Genomic DNA, 24,949 nt, shown 5'->3' with positions numbered 1-24,949 from the left:
TCCAAACATGTGTGTACTTTAGCAACAGTTGCAGTGGGTATTTTTGAGACAAAAACCTAAGATTAATTGTGCTTTAACCTATATCATGTTCTGTAGTTCCTGGTAATAGCTGAATGTAAGAACTGGATTACTTTCTAAAAGTGCAAAATAGAGTGCACAGTTAGCATTGTCCACACAATCTGAAACTGTATAAGAGTACAATGTTAGGAGTACAAGTGACTACATATATGGCTTGATTGTGCTTGAACTTAAGTTCAATTGATTCATTTGGACAAATATTGTCTGCAAAGACTGAAAGAGGAGTCACAGTATTTATATTTTTATGTTCATGCCTATTTTGTTTAGGTCAGTTACAAGGTAAAATACACATTAAGCATTATCCACACAATCTGAAGCTGTACAAGAGTACAATGTTAGGAGTACAAGTGACTACATACATGGCTTGATTGTGCTTGAACCTAAGTTCAATTGATTCACTTACAAGACTATTGTAAGCATTGTCCACACAATCTGAAATTGTATAAGAGTACAATATTAGGAGCTCAAGTAAATACTAACATGGATTGATTGTGCTTGAACTTAAGTTCAATTGATTCATTTGGACAAATATTGTCTGCAAAGACTGAAAGAGGAGTCACAGTATTTAATTTTTTTCGATCATGCCTATTTTGATTAGACCAGTTACAAGGTAAAATACACATTAAGCATTGTCCACACAGTCTGAAACTGTACAAGAGTACAATGTTAGGAGTACAAGTGACTACATACATGGCTTGATTGTGCTTGAACCTAAGTTCAATTGATTCATTTGGACAAATATTGTCTGCAAAGACTGAAAGAGGAGTCACAGTATTTATATTTTTATGTTCATGCCTATTTTGTTTAGGCCAGTTACAAGGTAAAATACACATTAAGCATTGTCCACACAATCTGAAACTGTACAAGAGTACAAGTGACTACATACATGGCTTGATTGTGCTTGAACCTAAGTTCAATTGATTCACTTACAAGACTATTGGCCCCAGAGACTGGAAAATGAGATATTAATGTTGAAGGTTAAGGCTGATTCAGATCAGGTAACTTACACAATGAAAATCATAACTGAAGCAGTCTTTAATCTTCTAATCTGTTTATTATACAATTAACTTCGAGTCATTGCCCTCTGTTAACCTACCAGTGATATTAACGTCCATCTTTAGGAAAAGGAATGGTTGGAAAACTTCAAGAGCCTTTTCCATTGCCTGTTGAAAAAGCATATATAAAGTCATTAACTACATTGCCTTGACACAGCTGGTTAATGGAAAATAAAATCACATGCTTTATTATATTATAATATTTAATAATTGATATTCATCTGCAATATAGAATGAATAGGTTATATTGTCCACAATATCCAAACCTGTGTACAATGAAGAGGTCCAGGAAAAAATGTGGAGTTGCCATATCTGACTGCACTAGAAAATCTATCATATTTAGGAAAATGTACAGGTTCTATATTCTACACAATCCAAACATGTGTGCACTTTAGCAACAGTTGCAGTGGGTATTATTGAGACAAAAACCTAAGATTAATTGTGCTTAACCTATATCATGATCTGCAGGTCCTGGCAATAGCTGAATGTAAGAACTGGATTACTTTCTAAAAGTGCAAAATAGAGTGCACAGTTAGCATTGTCCACACAATCTGAAACTGTATAAGAGTACAATGTTAGGAGTACAAGTGACTACATACATGGCTTGATTGTGCTTGAACTTAAGTTCAATTGATTCATTTGGACAAATATTGTCTGCAAAGACTGAAAGAGGAGTCACAGTATTTATATTTTTATGTTCATGCCTATTTTGATTAGACCAGTTACAAGGTAAAATACACATTAAGCATTATCCACACAATCTGAAACTGTACAAGAGTACAATGTTAGGAGTACAAGTGATAAACATACATGGCTTGATTGTGCTTGAACCGAAGTTCAATTGATTCACTTAAAAGACTATTGGCCCCAGAGAATGGAAAATGAGATATTAATGTTGAAGGTTAAGGCTGATTCAGATCGGGTAACTTACACAATGAAAATCATAACTGAAGCAGTCATTAAGGTTCTAATCTGTTTATTACACAATTAACTTCGAGTCATTGCCCTCAGTTAACCTACCAGTGATATTAACGTCAATCTTTAAGAAAAGGAATGGTTGGAACACTTCAAGAGCCCTTTCCATTGCCTGTTGAAAAAGCATATATAAAGTCAATAACTACATTGACTTGATACAGCTGGTTAATGGAAAATAGAATCACATGCTTTATTATATTATAATATTTAATAATTGATATTAATCTGCAATATAGAATAAATAGGTTATATTGTCAACATTATACAAACCTGTGTACAATGAAGAAGGTACATTAAGAAATGTGGAGTTACTACGCCATATTTGACAGCACTAGAAAATCTATAATATTTAGGAAAATGTACAGGTTCTATATTCTACACAATCCAAACATGTGTGTACTTTAGCAACAGTTGCAGTGGGTATTTTTGAGACAAAAACCTAAGATTAATTGTGCTTTAACCTATATCATGTTCTGCAGTTCCTGGTAATAACTGAATGTAAGAACTGGATTAATTTCTAAAAGTACAAAATAGAGTGCACAGTAAGCATTGTCCACACAATCTGAAATTGTATAAGAGTACAATATTAGGAGCTCAAGTAAATACCAACATGGATTGATTGTGCTTGAACGTAAGGTCAATTATTCATTTGGACAAATATTGTCTTCAGAGACTGAAGGTGGAGTCATAGTGTTTAAAATTTTTTGTTCATGCCTATTTTGATTAGACCAGTTACAAGGTAAAGTACACATTAAGCATTATCCACACAATCTGAAACTGTACAAGAGTACAATGTTAGGAGTACAAGTGACTACAAACATGGCTTGATTGTGCTTGCACCGAAGTTCAATTGATTCACTTACAGGACTATTGGCCCCAGAGACTGGAAAATGAGATATTAATGTTGAAGGTTAAGGCTGATTCAGATCGGGTAACTTACAAAACGACAATCGTAACTGAAGCAGTCATTAATGTTCTAATATGTTTATAACACAATTAACTTAAAGTCATTGCCCTCTGTTAACCTACCAGTGATATTAACGTCCATCTTTAGGAAAAGGAATGGTTGGAAAACTTCAAGAGCCTTTTCCATTGCCTGTTGAAAAAGCATATATAAAGTCAATAACTACATTGACTTGATACAACTAGTTAATGGAAAATAGAATCACAATGCTTTATTATATTATAATATTTAATAATTGATATTCATCTGCAATATAGAATGAATAGGTTATATTGTCCACAATATCCAAACCTGTGTACAATGAAGAGGTCCAGGAAAAAATGTGGAGTTGCCATATCTGACTGCACTAGAAAATCTATCATATTTAGGAAAATGTACAGGTTCTATATTCTACACAATCCAAACATGTGTGCACTTTAGCAACAGTTGCAGTGGGTATTATTGAGACAAAAACCTAAGATTAATTGTGCTTAACCTATATCATGATCTGCAGGTCCTGGCAATAGCTGAATGTAAGAACTGGATTACTTTCTAAAAGTGCAAAATAGAGTGCACAGTTAGCATTGTCCACACAATCTGAAACTGTATAAGAGTACAATGTTAGGAGTACAAGTGACTACATACATGGCTTGATTGTGCTTGAACTTAAGTTCAATTGATTCATTTGGACAAATATTGTCTGCAAAGACTGAAAGAGGAGTCACAGTATTTATATTTTTATGTTTATGCCTATTTTGATTAGACCAGTTACAAGGTAAAATACACATTAAGCATTATCCACACAATCTGAAACTGTACAAGAGTACAATGTTAGGAGTACAAGTGACTACATACATGGCTTGATTGTGCTTGAACCGAAGTTCAATTGATTCACTTAAAAGACTATTGGCCCCAGAGAATGGAAAATGAGATATTAATGTTGAAGGTTAAGGCTGATTCAGATCGGGTAACTTACACAATGAAAATCATAACTGAAGCAGTCATTAAGGTTCTAATCTGTTTATTACACAATTAACTTCGAGTCATTGCCCTCAGTTAACCTACCAGTGATATTAACGTCAATCTTTAAGAAAAGGAATGGTTGGAACACTTCAAGAGCCCTTTCCATTGCCTGTTGAAAAAGCATATATAAAGTCAATAACTACATTGACTTGATACAGCTGGTTAATGGAAAATAGAATCACATGCTTTATTATATTATAATATTTAATAATTGATATTAATCTGCAATATAGAATAAATAGGTTATATTGTCAACATTATACAAACCTGTGTACAATGAAGAAGGTACATTAAGAAATGTGGAGTTACTACGCCATATTTGACAGCACTAGAAAATCTATAATATTTAGGAAAATGTACAGGTTCTATATTCTACACAATCCAAACATGTGTGTACTTTAGCAACAGTTGCAGTGGGTATTTTTGAGACAAAAACCTAAGATTAATTGTGCTTTAACCTATATCATGTTCTGCAGTTCCTGGTAATAACTGAATGTAAGAACTGGATTAATTTCTAAAAGTACAAAATAGAGTGCACAGTAAGCATTGTCCACACAATCTGAAATTGTATAAGAGTACAATATTAGGAGCTCAAGTAAATACTAACATGGATTGATTGTGCTTGAACGTAAGGTCAATTATTCATTTGGACAAATATTGTCTTCAAAGACTGAAGGTGGAGTCATAGTGTTTAAAATTTTTTGTTCATGCCTATTTTGATTAGACCAGTTACAAGGTAAAGTACACATTAAGCATTATCCACACAATCTGAAACTGTACAAGAGTACAATGTTAGGAGTACAAGTGACTACAAACATGGCTTGATTGTGCTTGCACCTAAGTTCAATTGATTCACTTACAGGACTATTGGCCCCAGAGACTGGAAAATGAGATATTAATGTTGAAGGTTAAGGCTGATTCAGATCGGGTAACTTACAAAACGACAATCGTAACTGAAGCAGTCATTAATGTTCTAATATGTTTATAACACAATTAACTTAAAGTCATTGCCCTCTGTTAACCTACCAGTGATATTAACGTCCATCTTTAGGAAAAGGAATGGTTGGAAAACTTCAAGAGCCTTTTCCATTGCCTGTTGAAAAAGCATATATAAAGTCAATAACTACATTGACTTGATACAACTAGTTAATGGAAAATAGAATCACATGCTTTATTATATTATAATATTTAATAATTGATATTCATCTGCAATATAGAATGAATAGGTTATATTGTCCACAATATCCAAACCTGTGTACAATGAAGAGGTCCAGGAAAAAATGTGGAGTTGCCATATCTGACTGCACTAGAAAATCTATCATATTTAGGAAAATGTACAGGTTCTATATTCTACACAATCCAAACATGTGTGCACTTTAGCAACAGTTGCAGTGGGTATTGTTGAGACAAAAACCTAAGATAAATTGTGCTTAACCTATATCATGATCTGCAGGTCCTGGCAATAGCTGAATGTAAGAACTGGATTACTTTCTAAAAGTGCAAAATAGAGTGCACAGTTAGCATTGTCCACACAATCTGAAACTGTATAAGAGTACAATGTTAGGAGTACAAGTGACTACATACATGGCTTGATTGTGCTTGAACTTAAGTTCAATTGATTCATTTGGACAAATATTGTCTGCAAAGACTGAAAGAGGAGTCACAGTATTTATATTTTTATGTTCATGCCTATTTTGATTAGACCAGTTACAAGGTAAAATACACATTAAGCATTATCCACACAATCTGAAACTGTACAAGAGTACAATGTTAGGAGTACAAGTGACTACATACATGGCTTGATTGTGCTTGAACCTAAGTTCAATTGATTCACTTAAAAGACTATTGGCCCCAGAGACTGGAAAATGAGATATTAATGTTGAAGGTTAAGGCTGATTCAGATCAGGTAACTTACACAATGACAATCATAACTGAAGCAGTCTTTAATCTTCTAATCTGTTTATTACACAATTAACTTCGAGTCATTGCCCTCTGTTAACCTACCAGTGATATTAAGGTCCATCTTTAGGAAAAGGAATGGTTGGAAAACTTCAAGAGCCCTTTCCATTGCCTGTTGAAAAAGCATATATAAAGTCATTAACTACATTGCCTTGACACAGCTGGTTAATGGAAAATAAAATCACATGCTTTATTATATTATAATATTTAATAATTGATATTCATCTGCAATATAGAATGAATAGGTTATATTGTCCACAATATCCAAACCTGTGTACAATGAAGAGGTCCAGGAAAAAATGTGGAGTTGCCATATCTGACTGCACTAGAAAATCTATCATATTTAGGAAAATGTACAGGTTCTATATTCTACACAATCCAAACATGTGTGCACTTTAGCAACAGTTGCAGTGGGTATTGTTGGGAAAAAATCCTAAGATTAATTGTGCTTTAACCTATATCATGATCTGCAGTTCCTGGCAATAGCTGAATGAAAGAACTGGATTAATTTCTAAAATAAAGATAAAGTGCACAGTAAGCATTGTCCACACAATCTGAGACTGTATAAGAGTACAATGTTAGGAGCTCAAGTAAATGCTAGCATGGTTTGATTGTGCTTGGACTTAAGTTCAATTGATTCATTTGGACAAATATTGTCTGCAAAGACTGAAAGAGGAGTCACAGTATTTAAATTTTTTGGTTCATGCCTATTTTAATTAGGCCAGCTACAAGGTAAAATACACATTAAGCATCATCCACACAATCTGAAACTGTACAAGAGTACAATGTTAGGAGTACAAGTGACTGCAAACATGGCTTGAGTGTGCTTGAACCTAAGTAAAATTGATTCACTTACAAAACGATTGTCCCCAGAGACTGGAAAAGGAGATATTAATGTTTAAGGTTAAGGCTGTTTCAGATCGGGTAACTTAGACAATGACAATCGTAACTGAAGCAATCATTAATCTTCTAATCTGTTTATTGCACAATTAACTTCAAGTCACTGCCGTCTGTGAACCTACCAGTAATATTCACGTCCATCTTTAGGCAAAGGAATGGTTGGAACACTTCCAGAGCCCTTTCCATTGCCTGTTGAAAAAGCATATATAAAATCATTAACTACATTGCCTTTATACAGCTGGTTAATGGAAAACAGAATCACATGCTTTATTATATTATAATATTAAATCATTGATATTCATCTGCAATATAGAATGAATAGGTAATATTGTCCACAATATCCAAACCTGTGTACAATGAAGAAGGTACAGTAAGAAATTTGGAGTTACTATGCCAGATTTGACTGCACTAGAAAATCTATAATATTTAGGAAAATATACAGGTTCCATATTCTACACAATCCTAACAAGTGTGCACTTTAGCAACAGTTGCAGTGGCTATTGTTGAGATAAAACCCTAAGATTAATTGTGCTTTAACCTATATCATGATCTGCAGTTCCTGGCAATAGCTGAATGAAAGAACTGGATTAATTTCTACAAGTACAACATAGCGTGCACAGTAAGCATTGTCCACACAATCTGAAATTGTATAAGAGTACAATGTTAGGAGCGCAAGTTAATACTAACATGGCTTGATTGTGCTTGAACTTAAGTTCAATTGATTTATTTGGACGAATATTGTCTGCAAAGACTGAAAGAGGAGTCACAGTATTTAAATTGTTTCATTCATGCCTATTTTGATTAGTCCAGTAATTAGGTAAAATACACATTAAGCATTGTCCACACAATCTGAAACTGTACAAGAGTACAATGTTAGTGAGTACAAGTGACTACAAACAGGCTTGAGTGTGCTTGAACCTAAGTTCAATTGATTCGATTACAAAACTATCTTCAGAGACTGGAAAAGGAGATATCAATGTTTACGGTTAAGGCTGTTTCAGATCGGGTAACTTACACAAAGACAATCGTAACTAAAGCAGTCATTAATCTAATCTGTTTATTACACAATTAACTTCAAGTCATTGCCCTCAGTTAACCTACCAGTGATATTAACATCCATCTTCAGGAAAAGGAATGGTTGGAACACTTCAAGAGCCCTTTCCATTGCCTGTTGAAAAAGCATATATAAAGTCATTAACTACATTGCCTTGATACAGCTGGTTAATGGAAAATAGAATCACTTGCTTTAATATATTATAATATTTAATAATTGATATTAATCTGCAATATAGCATGAATAGGTTATATTGTCCACAATATCCAAACCTGTGTACAATGCAGAAGGTACAGTAAGAAACATGGACTTACTATGCCAAATTTGACTGCACTAGAAAATCTGTAATATTTATGAAAATGTACAGGTTCTATATTCTACGCAATCCAAACATGGGTGCACTTTAGCAACAGTTGCAGTGGGTATTGTTGAGACAAAACTCTTAGATTAATTGTGCTTAAGCTATATCATGATCTGCAGTTATTGGCAATAGCTGAATGTAACAACTGGATTAATTTCTAAAAGTACAAAATAGAGTGCACAGTTAGCATTATCCACCCAATCTGAAACTGTACAAGAGAACAATGTTAGGAGCTCAAGTAAATACTAACATGGTTTGATTGTGCTTGAACTCTACTTCAATTGGTTCATTTGGACAAATATTGTCTGCAAAGACTGAAAGAGGAGTCACAGTATTTCTATTTATTGTTTATGCCTATTTTGATTAGGCCAGTTACAAGGTAAAATACACATTAGGCAAATGTCCATGTTTAGGAAAAGAAATGGTTGGAACACTTCAACAGCCCTTTCCATTGCCTGTTGAAAAGTATATAAAGTCATTAACTACATTGCTTTGATACAGTTGGTTAATGGAAAATAGAATCACATTCTTTATTGTATTCTAATATTTAATAATTGATATTCATCTGCAATATAGAATGAATAGGTTATATTGTCCACAATATCACAACCTGTGTACAATGAAGAAGGTACAGTAAGAAATGTGGAGTTACTATGCCAGATTTGACTGCACTAGAAAATCTATAATACTTAGGAAAATGTACAGGTTCTATATTCTACACAATCCAAACAAGTGTGCACTTTAGCAACAGTTGCAGTGGGTATTGTTGAGACAAAAACCTAAGATTAATTGTGCTTTAACCTATACCATGATCTGCAGTTCCTGGCATTAGCTGAATGTAAGAACTGGATTAATTTATAACAGTACAAAATAGAGTGCACAGTAAGCATTGTCCACACAATCTGAAATTGTATAAGAGTACAATGTTAGGAGCGCAAGTTAATACTAACATGGCTTGAATGTGCTTGAACTTAAGTTCAATTGATTTATTTGGACGAATATTGTCTGCAAAGACTGAAAGAGGAGTCACAGTATTTAAATTGTTTCATTCATGCCTATTTTGATTAGTCCAGTAATTAGGTAAAATACACATTAAGCATTGTCCACACAATCTGAAACTGTACAAGAGTACAATGTTAGTGAGTACAAGTGACTACAAACAGGCTTGAGTGTGCTTGAACCTAAGTTCAATTGATTCGATTACAAAACTATCTTCAGAGACTGGAAAAGGAGATATCAATGTTTAAGGTTAAGGCTGTTTTCAGATCGGGTAACTTATACAACGTCAATCGTAACTGAAGCAGTCATTAATCTTCTAATCTGTTTATTACACAATTAACTTCAACTCATTGCCCTCAGTTAACCTACCAGTGATATTAACATCCATCTTTAGGAAAAGGAATGGTTGGAACACTTCAAGAGCCCTTTCCATTGCCTGTTAAAAAAGCATATATAAAGTTATTAACTACATTGCCTTGCTACAGCTGGTTGGTTAATGGAAAATAGAATCACCTGCTTTAATATATTATAATATTTAATAATTGATATTAATCTGCAATATAGAATGAATAGGTTATATTGATTGTGCTTGAACTTTACTTCAATTCATTCATTTTGACAAATATTGTCTGCAAAGACTGAAGGAGGAGTCACAGTGTTTAAATCGTTTCGTTCATGCTTATTTCGATTAGACCAGTTACAAGGTAAAGCACACATTAAGCATTGTCCACACAATCTGAAACTGTACAAGAGTACAATGTTAGGTGTACAAGTGATTACAAACAGGCTTGAGTGTGCTTGAACCTAAGTTCAATTGATTCACTTACAAAACGATTGTCCCCAGAGACTGGAAAAGGAGATATTAATGTTGAAGTTTAAGGCTGTTTTCAGATCGGGTAACTTACACAACATCAATCGAAACTGAAGCAGTCATCAATCTTCTAATCTGTTTATTGCACAATTAACTTCAAGTCATTGCCCTCACTTAACCTACCAGTGATATTAACGTCCATCTTTAGGAAAAGGAATGGTTGGAACACTTCAAGAGCCCTTTCCATTGCCTGTTGAAAAAGCAAACAAAGCCATTAACTACATTGCCTTGATACAGCTGGTGAATGGAAATAGAATCACATGCTTTATTATATTATAATATTTAATAATTGATATTAATCTGCAATATAGAATGAATAGGTTATATTGTCCACAATTTCCAAAACCTGTGTACAATGAAGAAGGTACAGTAAGAAATGTGGAGTTACTTTGCCATATTTGACTGCACTAGAAAATCTATAATATTTAGGAAAATATACAGGTTCCATATTCTACACAATCCAAACACGCACTTTAGCAACAGTTGCAGTGGCTATTGTTGAGATAAAACCCTAAGATTAATTGTGCTTTAACCTATATCATGATCTGCAGTTCCTGGCAATGGCTGAATGAAAGAACTGGATTAATTTCTACAAGTACAACATAGCGTGCACAGTAAGCATTGTCCACACAATCTGAAATTGTATAAGAGTACAATGTTAGGAGCGCAAGTTAATACTAACATGGCTTGATTGTGCTTGAACTTAAGTTCAATTGATTTATTTGGACGAATATTGTCTGCAAAGACTGAAAGAGGAGTCACAGTATTTAAATTGTTTCATTCATGCCTATTTTGATTAGTCCAGTAATTAGGTAAAATACACATTAAGCATTGTCCACACAATCTGAAACTGTACAAGAGTACAATGTTAGTGAGTACAAGTGACTACAAACAGGCTTGAGTGTGCTTGAACCTAAGTTCAATTGATTCGATTACAAAACTATCTTCAGAGACTGGAAAAGGAGATATCAATGTTTAAGGTTAAGGCTGTTTCAGATCGGGTAACTTACACAACGACAATCGTAACTGAAGCAGTCATTAATCTAATCTGTTTACTACACAATTAACTTCAAGTCATTGCCCTCAGTTAACCTACCAGTGATATTAACATCCATCTTCAGGAAAAGGAATGGTTGGAACACTTCAAGAGCCCTTTCCATTGCCTGTTAAAAAAGCATATATAAAGTCATTAACTACATTGCCTTGCTACAGCTGGTTAATGGAAAATAGAATCACTTGCTTTAATATATTATAATATTTAATAATTGATATTAATCTGCAATATAGAATGAATAGGTTATATTGATTGTGCTTGAACTTTACTTCAAATCATTCATTTGGACAAATATTGTCTGCAAAGACTGAAGGAGGAGTCACAGTATTTAAATTTTTTGGTTCATGCCTATTTTAATTAGCCCAGCTACAAGGTAAAATACACATTAAGCTTCATCCACACAATCTGAAACTGTACAAGAGTACAATGTTAGGAGTACAAGTGTTTGCAAACATGGCTTGAGTGTGCTTGAACCTAAGTACAATTGATTCACTTACAAATCGATTGTCCCCAGAGACTGGAAAAGGAGATATTAATGTTGAAGGTTAAGGCTGTTTCAGATCGGGTAACTTACACAATGACAATCGTAACTGAAGCAATCATTAATCTTCTAATCTGTTTATTGCACAATTAACTTCAAGTCATTGCCCTCTGTGAACCTACCAGTAATATTCACGTCCATTTTTAGGCAAAGGAATGGTTGGAACACTTCCAGAACCCTTTCCATTGCCTGTTGAAAAAACATATATAAAATCATTAACTACATTGCCTTGATACAGCTGGTTAATGGAAAACAGAATCACATGCTTTATTATATTATAATATTAAATAATTGATATTAATCTGCAATATAGAATGAATAGGTAATATTGTCCAAAATATCCAAACCTGTGTACAATGAAGAAGGTACAGTAAGAAATTTGGAGTTACTATGCCAGATTTGACTGCACTAGAAAATCTATAATATTTAGGAAAATATACAGGTTCCATATTCTACACAATCCAAACACGCACTTTAGCAACAGTTACAGTGGCTATTGTTGAGATAAAACCCTAAGATTAATTGTGCTTTAACCTATATCATGATCTGCAGTTCCTGGCAATGGCTGAATGAAAGAACTGGATTAATTTCTACAAGTACAACATAGCGTGCACAGTAAGCATTGTCCACACAATCTGAAATTGTATAAGAGTACAATGTTAGGAGCGCAAGTTAATACTAACATGGCTTGATTGTGCTTGAACTTAAGTTCAATTGATTTATTTGGACGAATATTGTCTGCAAAGACTGAAAGAGGAGTCACAGTATTTAAATCGTTTCGTTCATGCCTATTTTGATTAGGCCAGTAACTAGGTAAAATACACATTAAGCATTGTCCACACAATCTGAAACTGTACAAGAGTACAATGTTAGTGAGTACAAGTGACTACAAACAGGCTTGAGTGTGCTTGAACCTAAGTTCAATTGATTCGATTACAAAACTATCTTCAGAGACTGGAAAAGGAGATATCAATGTTTAAGGTTAAGGCTGTTTCAGATCGGGTAACTTACACAACGACAATCGTAACTGAAGCAGTCATTAATCTTCTAATCTGTTTATTACACAATTAACTTCAAGTCATTGCCCTCAGTTAACCTACCAGTGATATTAACATCCATCTTCAGGAAAAGGAATGGTTGGAACACTTCAAGAGCCCTTTCCATTGCCTGTTGAAAAAGCATATATAAAGTCATTAACTACATTGCCTTGATACAGCTGGTTGGTTAATGGAAACTAGAATCACTTGCTTTAACATATTATCATATTTAATAATTGATATTAATCTGCAATATAGCATGAATAGGTTATATTGTCCACAATATCCAAACCTGTGTACAATGCAGAAGGTACAGTAAGAAACGTGGACTTACTATGCCAGATTTGACTGCACTAGAAAATCTATAATATTTAGGAAAATGTACAGGTTCTATATTCTACACAATCCAAACATCTGTGCACTTTAGCAACAGTTGCAGTGGGTATTGTTGAGACAAAACTCTTAGATTAATTGTGCTTAAGCTATATCATGATCTGAAGTTATTGGCAATAGCTGAATGTAACAACTGGATTAATTTCTAAAAGTACAAAATAGAGTGCACGGTTAGCATTGTCCACCCAATCTGAAACTGTACAAGAGAACAATGTTAGGAGCTCAAGTAAATACTAACATGGTTTGATTGTGCTTGAACTTAAGTTCAATTGGTTCATTTGGACAAATATTGTCTGCAAAGACTGAAAGAGGAGTCACAGTTTTTAAATTGTTTCGTTCATGCCTATTTTGTTTTTAGGCCAGTTACAAGGTAAAGTACACATTAAGCATTGTCCACACAATCTGAAACTGTACAACAGTATAATGTTAGGAGTACAAGTGACTTCAAACATGGCTTGATTGTGCTTGAATCTAAGTTCAATTGATTCACTTACAAAACTATTTTCCCAAGAGACTGGAAAATGAGATATTAATGTTTAAGGTTAAGACTGATTCAGATCAGGTAACTTACACAACGACAATTGAACTAAAGCAGTCATTAATCTTCTAATCTGTTTAACACACAATTAACTTCAAGTCATTGCCCTCAGTTAACCTACCAGTGATATTAACGTCCATCTCAAGGAAAAGGAATGGTTGGAACACTTCAGGAGCCCTTTCCATTGCCTGTTGAAAAGTATATAAAGTCATTAACTACATTGCTTTGATGCAGCTGATTAATGGAAAATAGAATCACCTTTTTTGTTATAATATGATATTTAATAATTGATATTAATCTACATTATAGAATGAATAGGTTATATTGTCCACAAGATCCAAACATGTGTACAATGAAGAAGGAACATGAAGAAATGTGGAGTTACTATGCCAGATTTGGGTGCACTAAAAATCTATAATATTTAGGAAAATGTACAGGTTCTATATTCTACACAATCCAAACATGTGTGTACTTTAGCAACAGTTGCAGTGGGTATTTTTGAGACAAAAACCTAAGATTAATTGTGCTTTAGCCTTTATCATGTTCTGCAGTTCCTGGCAATAACTGAATGTAAGAACTGGATTAATTTCTAAAAGAACAAAATAGAGTGCACAGTAAGCATTGTCCACACAATCTGAAATTGTACAAGAGTACAATGTTAGGAGCTCAAGTTAATACTAACATGGTTTGATTGTGCTTGAACTTTACTTCAATTGATTCATTTGGACAAATATTGTCTGCAAAGACTGAAGGAGGAGTCACAGTGTTTAAATTGTTTCATTCATGCCTATTTTGATTAGACCAGTTACAAGGTAAAGTACACATTAATCATTGTCCACACAATCTGAAACTGTACAAGAGTACAATGTTAGGAGTACAAGTGACTACAAACAGGCTTGAGTGTGCTTGAGCGTAATTTCAATTGATTCACTTACAAAACGATTGTCCCCAGAGACTGGAAAAGGAGATATTTATGTTGAAGGTTAAGGCTGATTCAGATCGGGTAACTTACACAACGACAATCGTAACTGAAGCAGTCTTTAATCTTCTAATCTGTTTATTACACATTAACTGCATGTCATTGCACTCAGTTAACCTACCAGTGATATTAACGTCCATCTTCAGGAAAAGAAATGGTTGGAACACTTCAAGAGCCCTTTCCATTGCCTGTTGAAAAAGCATATAAAGTCATTAACTACTTTGCCTTGATACAGCTGGTGAATGGAAAATAGAATCACCTTTTATTATTTTAATATGATATTTAATAATTGATATTAATCTGCAATTATAAAATGAATAGGTTATATTGTCCACAATATCCAAACTTGTGTAAAATGAAGAAGGTACAGTAAGAAATGTGGAGTTACTATGCCAGATTTGACTGCACTAGAAAATCTATAATATTTAGGAAAATGTACAGGTTCTATATTCTACACAATCCAAACAAGTGTGCACTTTAGCAAAAGTTGCAGTGGGTATTGTTTGGACAAATACCTAACATTAACTGTGCTTTAACCTATATCATGTTCTGCAGTTCCTGGCAATAACTGAATGTAACAACTGGATTAATTTCTTAAAGTACAAAATAGAGTGAAGTGCACAGTAAGCATTGTCCACACAATCTGAAACTGTATAAGAGTACAATGTTAGGAGCTCAAGTAAATACTAACATGGTTTGATTGTGCTTGAACTTAAGTTCAATTGATTCATTTGGACAAATATTGTCTGCAAAGACTGAAAGAGGAGTCACAGTGTTTAAGTTTTTTCGTTCATGCCTATTATGATTAGACTAGTTACAAGGTAAAGTACACATTAAGCATTGTCCACACAATCTGAAACTGTACAAGAGTACAATGTTAGGAGTACAAGTGACTACAAACATGGCCTGATTGTGCTTGAACCTAAGTTCAATTGATTCACTTACAAAACAATTGTCCCAGAGACTGGAAAAGGAGATATTAGTGTTGAAGGTTAAGGCTGATTCAGATCGGGTAACTCACACAATGACAATCGTAACTGAGCAGTCATTGATCTTCTAATCTGCTTATTACACAATTAACTTCAATTCATTGCCCTCAGTTAACCTACCAGTGATATTAACGTCCATCTTCAGGAAAAGAAATGGTTGGAACACTTCAAGAGCCCTTTCCATTGCCTGTTGAAAAAGCATATATAAAATCATTAACTACATTGCCTTGATACAGCTGGTAAATAGAAAATAGAATCACATGCTTTATTACATTATAATATTTAATAATTAATATTAATCTGCAATATAGAATGAATAGGTTATATTGTACACAATATCCAAACCTGTGTACAATGAAGAAGGTACATTAAGAAATGTGGAATTACTATGCCAGATTTGACTGCACTAGAAAATCTAAAATATTTAGGAAAATGTACAGGTTCTATATTCTACACAATCCAAACAAGTGCGCACTTTAGCAACAATTGCAGTGGGTATTGTTCAGAAAAAACTCTATAAGATTATTTACGCTTTAACCTATACAGTATCATATTCTGCACTTCTGGCGATAACTGAATGTAAGAACTGGATTAATTTCTAAAAGTACAAAATAGAGTGCACGGTAAGCATTGTCCACACAGTCTGAAACTGTATAAGAGTACAATGTTAGGAGCTCAAGTAAATACTAACATGGTTTGATTGTGCTTGAACTTAAGTTCAATTGATTCATTTGGACAAATATTGACTGCAAAGACTGAAAGAGGAGTCACAGTATTTTTTTTTTTTGTTCAAGCCTATTATGATTAGACTAGTTACAAGGTAAAGTACACATTAAGCATTATCCACACAATCTGAAACTGTACAAGAGTACAATGTTAGGAGTACAAGTGACTACAAACATGTCTTGATTGTGCTTGAATCTAAGTAAAATTGATTCACTTACAAAACTATTTTCCCCAGAGACTGGAAAATGAGATATTAATGTTTAAGGTTAAGACTGATTCAGATCGGGTAACTTACACAACGACAATTGAACTAAAGCAGTCATTAATCTTCTAATCTGTTTAATACACAATTAACTTAAAGTCATTGCCCTCAGTTAACCTACCAGTGATATTAACGTCCATCTCAAGGAAAAGGAATGGTTGGAGCACTTCAAGAGCCCTTTCCATTGCCTGTTGAAAAAGAATATATAAAGTCATTAACTACATTGCCTTGATACAGCTGGTTAATGGAAAATAGAATCACCTTTTTTATTATAATATGATATTTAATAATTGATATTAATCTGCGATATAGAATGAATAGGTTATATTGTCCACAATATCCAAACCTTTGTAAAATGAAGAAGGTACAGTAAGAAATGTGGAGTTACTATGCCAGATTTGACTGCACTAGAAAATCTATAATATTTAGGAAAATGTACAGGTTCTATATTCTACACAATCCAAACAAGTGTGCACTTTAGCAAAAGTTGCAGTGGGTATTGTTTGGACAAAAACCTAAGATTAATTGTGCTTTAACCTATATCATGTTCTGCAGTTCCTGGCAATAACTGAATGTAACAACTGGATTAATTTCTAAAAGTACAAAATAGAGTGAAGTGCACAGTAAGCATTGTCCACACAATCTGAAACTATAAGAGTACAATGTTAGGAGTACAAGTGACTACATACATGGCTTGATTGTGCTTGAACCTAAGTTCAATTGATTCACTTACAAGACTATTGTAAGCATTGTCCACACAATCTGAAATTGTATAAGAGTACAATGTTAGGAGCTCAAGTAAATACTAACATGGTTTGATTGTGCTTGAACTTAAGTTCAATTGATTCATTTGGACAAATATTGTCTGCAAAGACTGAAAGAGGAGTCACAGTATTTAAATTTTTTCGTTCATGCCTATTATGATTAGACTAGTTACAAGGTAAAGTACACATTAAGCATTGTCCACACAATCTGAAACTGTACAAGAGTACAATGTTAAGAGTACAGTACAAGGACTACAAACATGGCCTGATTGTGCTTGAACCTAAGTTCAATTGATTCACTTACAAAACAATTGTCCCAGAGACTGGAAAAGGAGATATTAGTGTTGAAGGTTAAGGCTGATTCAGATCGGGTAACTCACACAATGACAATCGTAACTGAAGCAGTCATTGATCTTCTAATCTGTTTATTACACAATTAACTTCAATTCATTGCCCTCATTTAACCTACCAGTGATATTAACGTCCATCTTCAGGAAAAGAAATGGTTGGAACACTTCAAGAGCCCTTTCCATTGCCTGTTGAAAAAGCATATATAAAGTCATTAACTACATTGCCTTGATACAGCTGGTTAATGGAAAATAGAATCACATGCAAATATATTATAATATGATATTTAATAATTGATATTCATCTGCAATATAGAATGAATAGGTTATATTGTCCACAATATCCAAACATGTGTAAAATGAAGAAGGTATACACAGTAAGAAATGTGGAGTTACTATGCCAGATTTGACAGCACTTGAAAATCTATAATATTTAGGAAAATGTACAGGTTCTATATTCTACGCAATCCAAACATGTGTGTACTTTAGCAACAGTTGCAGTGGGTATATTTGAGACAAAATCCTAAGATTAATTGTGCTTTAACCTATATCATGTTCTGCAGTTCCTGGCAATAACTGAATGTAACTGGATTAATTTCTAAAAGTAGAAAATAGAGTGCACAGTAAGCATTAAGCATTGTCCACACAATCTGAAACTGTACAAGAGTACAATGTTAGGAGTACAAGTCAAGAGTGCTACGAACATGGGTTGAAATTAAGTTCAATTGATTCACTCACAAAACTATTGTCCCTAGAGACTGGAAAAGGAGATATTAACAGTGTAGGATTTATACAGTCATCTGGGACGGCTAGAAAATCAAAACCGTACAAGAGTAGCCTACCTTATCTGTTTTATTATCTATAGATGAACAGTTGTTGGTTTGGGCCTAGTAAGTCTGATAGGGTACAGCTAGTGGCCAAACTAATATGGAGTAGCCTATGCATGATTTTGCACCGCACCAAGACCATCATGAAAACTATGACAGCTTTCGGGCGTCTATTTGCCACTCTGAGAAGCTGTCCATGAATAATGACTAAGGGTAACCTAGGGCCGGGAGTAAGGATAGGCCCACTTAAAAAGATAGTAACATAATCTCAGTGAATGTTCAACATTTACCCAATTAGTAAACCTTTTTTTGGTTAAGGCTTGTTTGTGCATGTAGGCACAACAACATTAAGTCCTTGGGGCAAACAGTGCATTTATTAGCACATTGTTTACATGACACAGTCTATAGTCTACATTTATTAGGACTGTCATTCCTCAAACTAAAGTAAACAAAACGCATTCACATGAAAGGCTGCAGTGTTTCCTTTCGAAAGATAACTACCACTATAAGCTACGAAAACAACCAAACTGACAATATATTTTTTCTCGCCAGTATGCATGCATGTAGGCCTAACCTTTTTTTAAGGTCAGCGTACCGTAATTTACAACTAGTGTAAGCCAACACTCCAACAGAGTAATTAAGTTAGCCGTAGTACAGCCTAACGTTAACGTTAATATTATCAATACTAGCCGATGTAACTACAGTGTAATTCATAGGCTCTACGTTATGAAAACTTCTCGCTTCTTTCGTAGGTCTCTATGCCAACTGCAGAATTAATTCCGGTACTCTTTTAGGACCGTACCTATAATAATATCCAGCATGAACTTCACGATAGTGTTATCCGACACCCTATCGTTAGAGTTATACCATTTAAACAACTGTACTAACCTTGAATAAAGTTGAGTAAACTTCGGCCGTAGACTGTATTACGCAAAAGTGACGAGTAAGGTCATAAGCAAACTTGAAGGCGTCGGCTTTCTCATTCAGATACTGTAGCGACGATGCTTGCTCACGCTCATTTAGATGTTAAGCTGCTGTACAAGATTATGTGGACCGGATTTTTGAGGGCGCTATGCGAATTTTGGAATGATTAAAATCACTTTCAACCGATTATGTGGACAAAAATAAAAGTTCGTAATTTCACTAGGAGCGTATGTTTTGTGGGGGGTAGAGCCTGTTTAGAGCAACTGCGTTACGTGGACATCGAATGTCCACATAATCGGTTGGTGTCCACATAGCGCGGTGGGATACTAACGAATGTCCACGTAATCCAGGTCGAGTGAGAGTGTATATATATATATATATATATATATATATATATATATATATATATAAAACCGTGCCAAATCAAGCAAGATGTAAAGGAAGGTACTTACAAGTACCGGTACTATATAAACTATGAAACGGGAATAATTATTTTCCATTTATTTTTGACGAGGGGGTACAATTTTGTGGGAAAAGGTCAGTTAAAAAACTTATTGGTAGGCTAACGAGTAAACTCTTATTTCACCGTTTTAGTCTGACCGTAGGTATAATTTATCCAGTTGTAAACCTCCTTAAAACATTTTTGGAGGGAAGGGGTGGGGAGGGGTGTGGTTGTCCATGCAAGTAATGATTTCAGCAATGAGTATATAGCGACATGATTTGTTCTTTATATAAACATAACATTACAGTTATAGTTATGAAACTTGATCTAAGGATGATTTCCATCTTTAAACTACATGTATTGAGTTTTCCAAAATATGAACTATAGGGCATAAAAAATTACCGTACGGTTCTCCTATTTCCCGTATGTGCCTAATTGGTTAATCGAAGAGTCCAATATGCTAATTTGGCTCTTGTGATGCTGAGTGCACACAGAGTTATAACCGTGATATCCATTGCATGCAAATTAGCGAATGTTTTGTAACATAATACAGCTTCTGGATCATACTTTCATTCGTTTCAACCGTTCACCAGAAAAGCAGGCATTCTTGCAGCGGGTTAAAATAGTAGAAGATCTCTTTCGAAAAATCGACAGCAAAACTGTAAGTATTATCTCATGTAATTGTTTTTGGGTGTTTCTTCGTTACATTTTTAACTACTGCCACGTTGCGTCAAAGAAGAGTCACGTTAAAGGAAGTCAGAGTATATTCTTGCAGACAAAATCACACATATAGGAGCCAGTTTGTTTTCTCATTGTGGTCTATATGACGAGATAACCATTCCCGTTTTCAGCCTGGTTAATATATTAACTAATAGTATGTACTATCCACCTGCAACATTAGATGAAATTATCATGTGAAGATTGCGGTAGGCGGTGTCAAGCTACTGTACGTGAGTGAACCCTTCGCACAATTATTAGGAAATTCCTGAAGTCGTCATAAATAACTTTTACCGAAGGGACTGTGTATACGTACGCCTGGTTGAACTGAATGTATTCTTGAAACAAATGGGCTTACTGAGACCGATGCTATCTCCTTTAGAGGATTCTCACTAAATGTCATTTGACTTGCATTAATGGGTATATCCACTGTACGGAAGAGTGGAAGGGAAATCCACAATGAAGACTTACACGCATTTGAAAACGTCAAAAAATCTGCAAATTACCTTTTGAACAATCATTACCGTTTTGGCAAAACGTCAAATAGCTGCACATTACCGTTATGGCGCGATAGTCTTGTTAGAAAATTAAAATCAAATAGTAATTAAAAAGTGACGTCGTCGTTTTGTTGTTGTTGCAATAAATAAAAAATCTAGGCTACTAGAATTTGTGGTACAGAATGTATCGATGTGGTTTGATGTTAAGGTGGATTTGCGTCTAATAATGTCTCACTTCCCTTGGTCGAGTACCCCCTCTCCGATGCAACACGTGTACGCAACGTGACATTGCACTATAGAAGTATATGGTCTTCCGCGCAGTTTATAACAACAATTGACGAATGAAGTAGCGCTTGCAATTATAAATTTCCAAATTGAGTTTGTTTGCTGAGCTATTTCTTATTAGTCAAAGTATTTTGATGAACTCGACTTGCATAAGAGTAGTAATAGGGGTGCATATATTTTAAGGACGTAAAGGACGTATTTAATGAACTTTTAGTAAGTATTGTAGGGTGTATCTTAGGACGCATATCAGGAAGCATTTTAGAACTATTGTTAGAAGCTTTTTTTAGGTAGCATTTAGAATAAATAATATTTTTAAGGACGCTACTACGAAAAGTGGTATAATTATATAATTATATAAAATCAAATGAAGAACTATAAGGATAACATAGGCCTACTGGTATTATTTCTTCTTTTTGTTCATGACATGACCTGTTTTTTTTTTATAAGAAGGGGTATATATATATATATATATATATATATATATATATAATATATATATATATGTATATATATATATATATTGTTACGAGGGCCCATTGTAGCCTAACGCTAGTTACTGCTAGTGAGGAACCTAATGTTATTATATAGGAAGTCTTTGAAATGGCCTACGTGACAATCATTATTTGAGAAATTAGGTCGGGTTACCGCGTCAGAATGTTATAATACACGATTGTTCTGGTATATTCCTTATGATGACGCGCTGGTATCGGGTTAACATCGGTTTACGTGAGATCGCGTGTAAGCTGTGCACATCTTCGTGGATTCTCTGGAATGTTCGCGAGATGTGCAAAGGACTTCCGCGAAACGTAGAAACCGGGTCGCGTTGTTACTCAGGTGTATCGAGAAAGATCTGGAGGATTCTTGACATGGCGAATCGTATATAAACCCACCCAGATCGGAGAGTTTCCCAGTTTCTGAACGAATACAAGCGACGACACATATTATACCATTCCACTATATATCGTCAGTGCTCAACTACCAGTAGTTTATGAGGGATTGAGATATCGATAACAAGATTGATTCTACACTTCCATTCAGAAGTTTGAAGAGGACTTTGCTGTGAAAGTACAGTGTGCCAGTCTTTATTTCGGAGAAGGTGAAGAATTTCTGTCTCCGTTGAGGAAGTTCGTTACGCCAGGAGTTGGTGGCTATAAAGCTGATTTTGGACTGACTCTGGTAATATTTAGTCGGCGAGAAGTTCGACTTGTGCTTCACTCGATTGTGGCTGGAAGTCCGTCTTCTATTTTGGAGCATCGCCGGAAAGAAGGTGACTGCTGTTTCTGGGATCGCGAGAAACTTCGTCGAGGACCAGTGAATTTCGCGGTACAGAGAATCGTCGTCATCAAGGTCGTGGCCGCTGAGGGATATCACCGTTGGAAGAGACCAGCGTGTTTTAAAGTGTATCCTATCTTGTTAAGTTTGTGAGTAATTTTCTATATATTTGTAATTACCACTTGTTGTTGTTGGTTCGAAATCCATTGTTCAATATTGTTTACGTTTCATTTAAAATCTCTAGACTCGTCAATTTGTCTGTGTTCCTTACGGAAACGAACCCAGGCTTGTGTCTCGTTAAAATTATTTATCGAGACCTCTCGCATTCCAACGTAACAATATATATATATATATATATATATATATATATATATATATATATATATATATATATATATATATATATATATATATATATATATATATATATATATATATATATATATATATATATATATATATATATATATATATATATATATATATATATAACATTACAGGTAATCATCGGTGAGAGAATGTCCTAACTGATCAGTCTGAATTTGAGCTATAATACCCTGCTAGGAAGAAGGGAGGGAATCTGCGCAAAATATACAGTCACATACATACACACATAAACCTTGTGGATGGTTCACTTATTCTAGTTAAAATCTGTGTCTTGGTGAAGACTAATGTTTAGTAAATGTATCACTTATTTATCATATCAAACTAAGTAAATTGAGTTTAAAGTTTGGTACATTATATTGACATGTCTACCTTGGTTTGTAGATCTGCTGAACTGTACGGTTGCAAGTACGGTTGGCTGTTGTTTAAAGAACAGTAAATGATCTTGAAGTGATATATGCTAGTAATGTAATTTTTATGTACTGGAGAATTGATATTATCAGGTTGAATTTAGTTTATATATATTTATGAGGTGCAAAAAGGAGTTTAAGAGATGCAGAAAGGAGTTTATCACATGCTATAAATGATTTTATTACAGGAAGAACACCATTTTTTTCAAAGAATTCTCAAAAACATGATTTCAAGAGCAACTTTGCTGACTAAGGGAAAACATCTTATGTGTAGCAATATTTTCCGCTCATTATTTTTGCACATATGTTTTGGGAAGTTTTTTCAAGTATGGGACAAAGCTATAGGCCAGTGGTACAATTACCGCACCGTAAAGTATGTTATTAGTGGGAGTAATATAACGATGGCGGAATTGTCCTTTGCCAGTCCACCACTGAGAGAGTCACCAACAATATTTACATCTGAAAACTCAAGACCACAAATGCATTTGTCCTGTCATGTGCACCTTTGTGCACCTCAGTACAAGATATATATATATATATATATATATATATATATATACATATATATTTATATATATATATATATATTTATATATATATATATATATATATATATATATATATACATATATATTTATATATATATATATATATTTATATATATATATATACACACACACACACATATTATGGCTTCCAGATTTAACTATTATTTAAAAACACTAATATTTAATATCAGTAAAGCTAAGAAAAATATGTGAAAAAAATCTATTGAAGACCTTCATCAAATGATAGGTCGGATGAAGCGAAAAGTGACTTTGCTATGAATAAAATGTTTAATACATGGTGAATAGATGTGCAACCTTCATAACTTAAGTGTTATCGAAATGCAATATTTATTGTAACGACTGAGGTCAAAACGCACGTGAAAGAACTAATGCTGTTTGAGATAGAAATTATCAAGTTTAGTGTAAGCAGAATGTAGATTGAAATTACAAAGGTGACATTTTCATTGGCCTATCTGGGTGAGAAACAATTATATTGGTCTTTCCCAAATCGCGCAGGTTTTTGGCCCCGCACTGTTGTCACCTATTGATAAATTCCTACGCCATGGATTAGTGTCATATAGATCCAATATAATCTTATTTGAATAGTGAATCTGTTTTAAGTTCGATATATTGAACGAGAAATTAAATACACTAATTGCTCATGAATAAGCATATTCTCTGTACTGGTTAAACCCTTATTTGGCAGAGATCATAGTATATTATATTGTTAATGTAACAAATTTTCTATTTGTTTACAGAATATTGATAATGACAACGTTTTGAAGCTGAGTCAAA

The 24,949-nt window shown here is 34.1% G+C and overlaps 1 protein-coding gene across 50 annotated transcripts in view; it reads right to left on the bottom strand.

Annotated features, from left to right (window-relative positions):
- Nucleotides 1–19,954, bottom strand: part of LOC139981306 (uncharacterized) — a 37,948-nt gene extending 17,994 nt beyond the window's left edge. Inside the window, exons 1-14 of one of the 50 annotated variants that reach the window (XM_071993578.1) lie at nucleotides 19,564–19,597; nucleotides 17,971–18,037; nucleotides 17,471–17,499; nucleotides 16,859–16,925; nucleotides 14,794–14,948; nucleotides 13,903–13,969; nucleotides 12,914–12,980; nucleotides 11,936–12,002; nucleotides 10,342–10,408; nucleotides 6,079–6,145; nucleotides 5,101–5,167; nucleotides 3,138–3,204; nucleotides 2,154–2,220; nucleotides 1,175–1,241 (exon numbers count right to left, since the gene is read on the bottom strand). In XM_071993578.1, the coding sequence (XP_071849679.1) occupies nucleotides 10,363–10,408; nucleotides 11,936–12,002; nucleotides 12,914–12,980; nucleotides 13,903–13,969; nucleotides 14,794–14,948; nucleotides 16,859–16,925; nucleotides 17,471–17,487 (486 nt within the window). In that variant the 5' untranslated portion in view covers nucleotides 17,488–17,499; nucleotides 17,971–18,037; nucleotides 19,564–19,597 and the 3' untranslated portion in view covers nucleotides 1,175–1,241; nucleotides 2,154–2,220; nucleotides 3,138–3,204; ... (1 more) ...; nucleotides 6,079–6,145; nucleotides 10,342–10,362. The other 49 variants (XM_071993577.1, XM_071993626.1, XM_071993581.1 and 46 more) reach the window with 49 other exon arrangements.
- Between the last annotated feature and the right edge of the window lie 4,995 nt (nucleotides 19,955–24,949).

Source organism: Apostichopus japonicus, chromosome 15 (genome assembly GCF_037975245.1).
Source record: "Apostichopus japonicus isolate 1M-3 chromosome 15, ASM3797524v1, whole genome shotgun sequence".
Classification (NCBI taxonomy): Eukaryota; Metazoa; Echinodermata; class Holothuroidea; order Aspidochirotida; family Stichopodidae; genus Apostichopus; species Apostichopus japonicus.
Note: the sequence above shows the minus strand (reverse complement) of the source record. Positions and strands in the feature narration are given on the sequence as shown.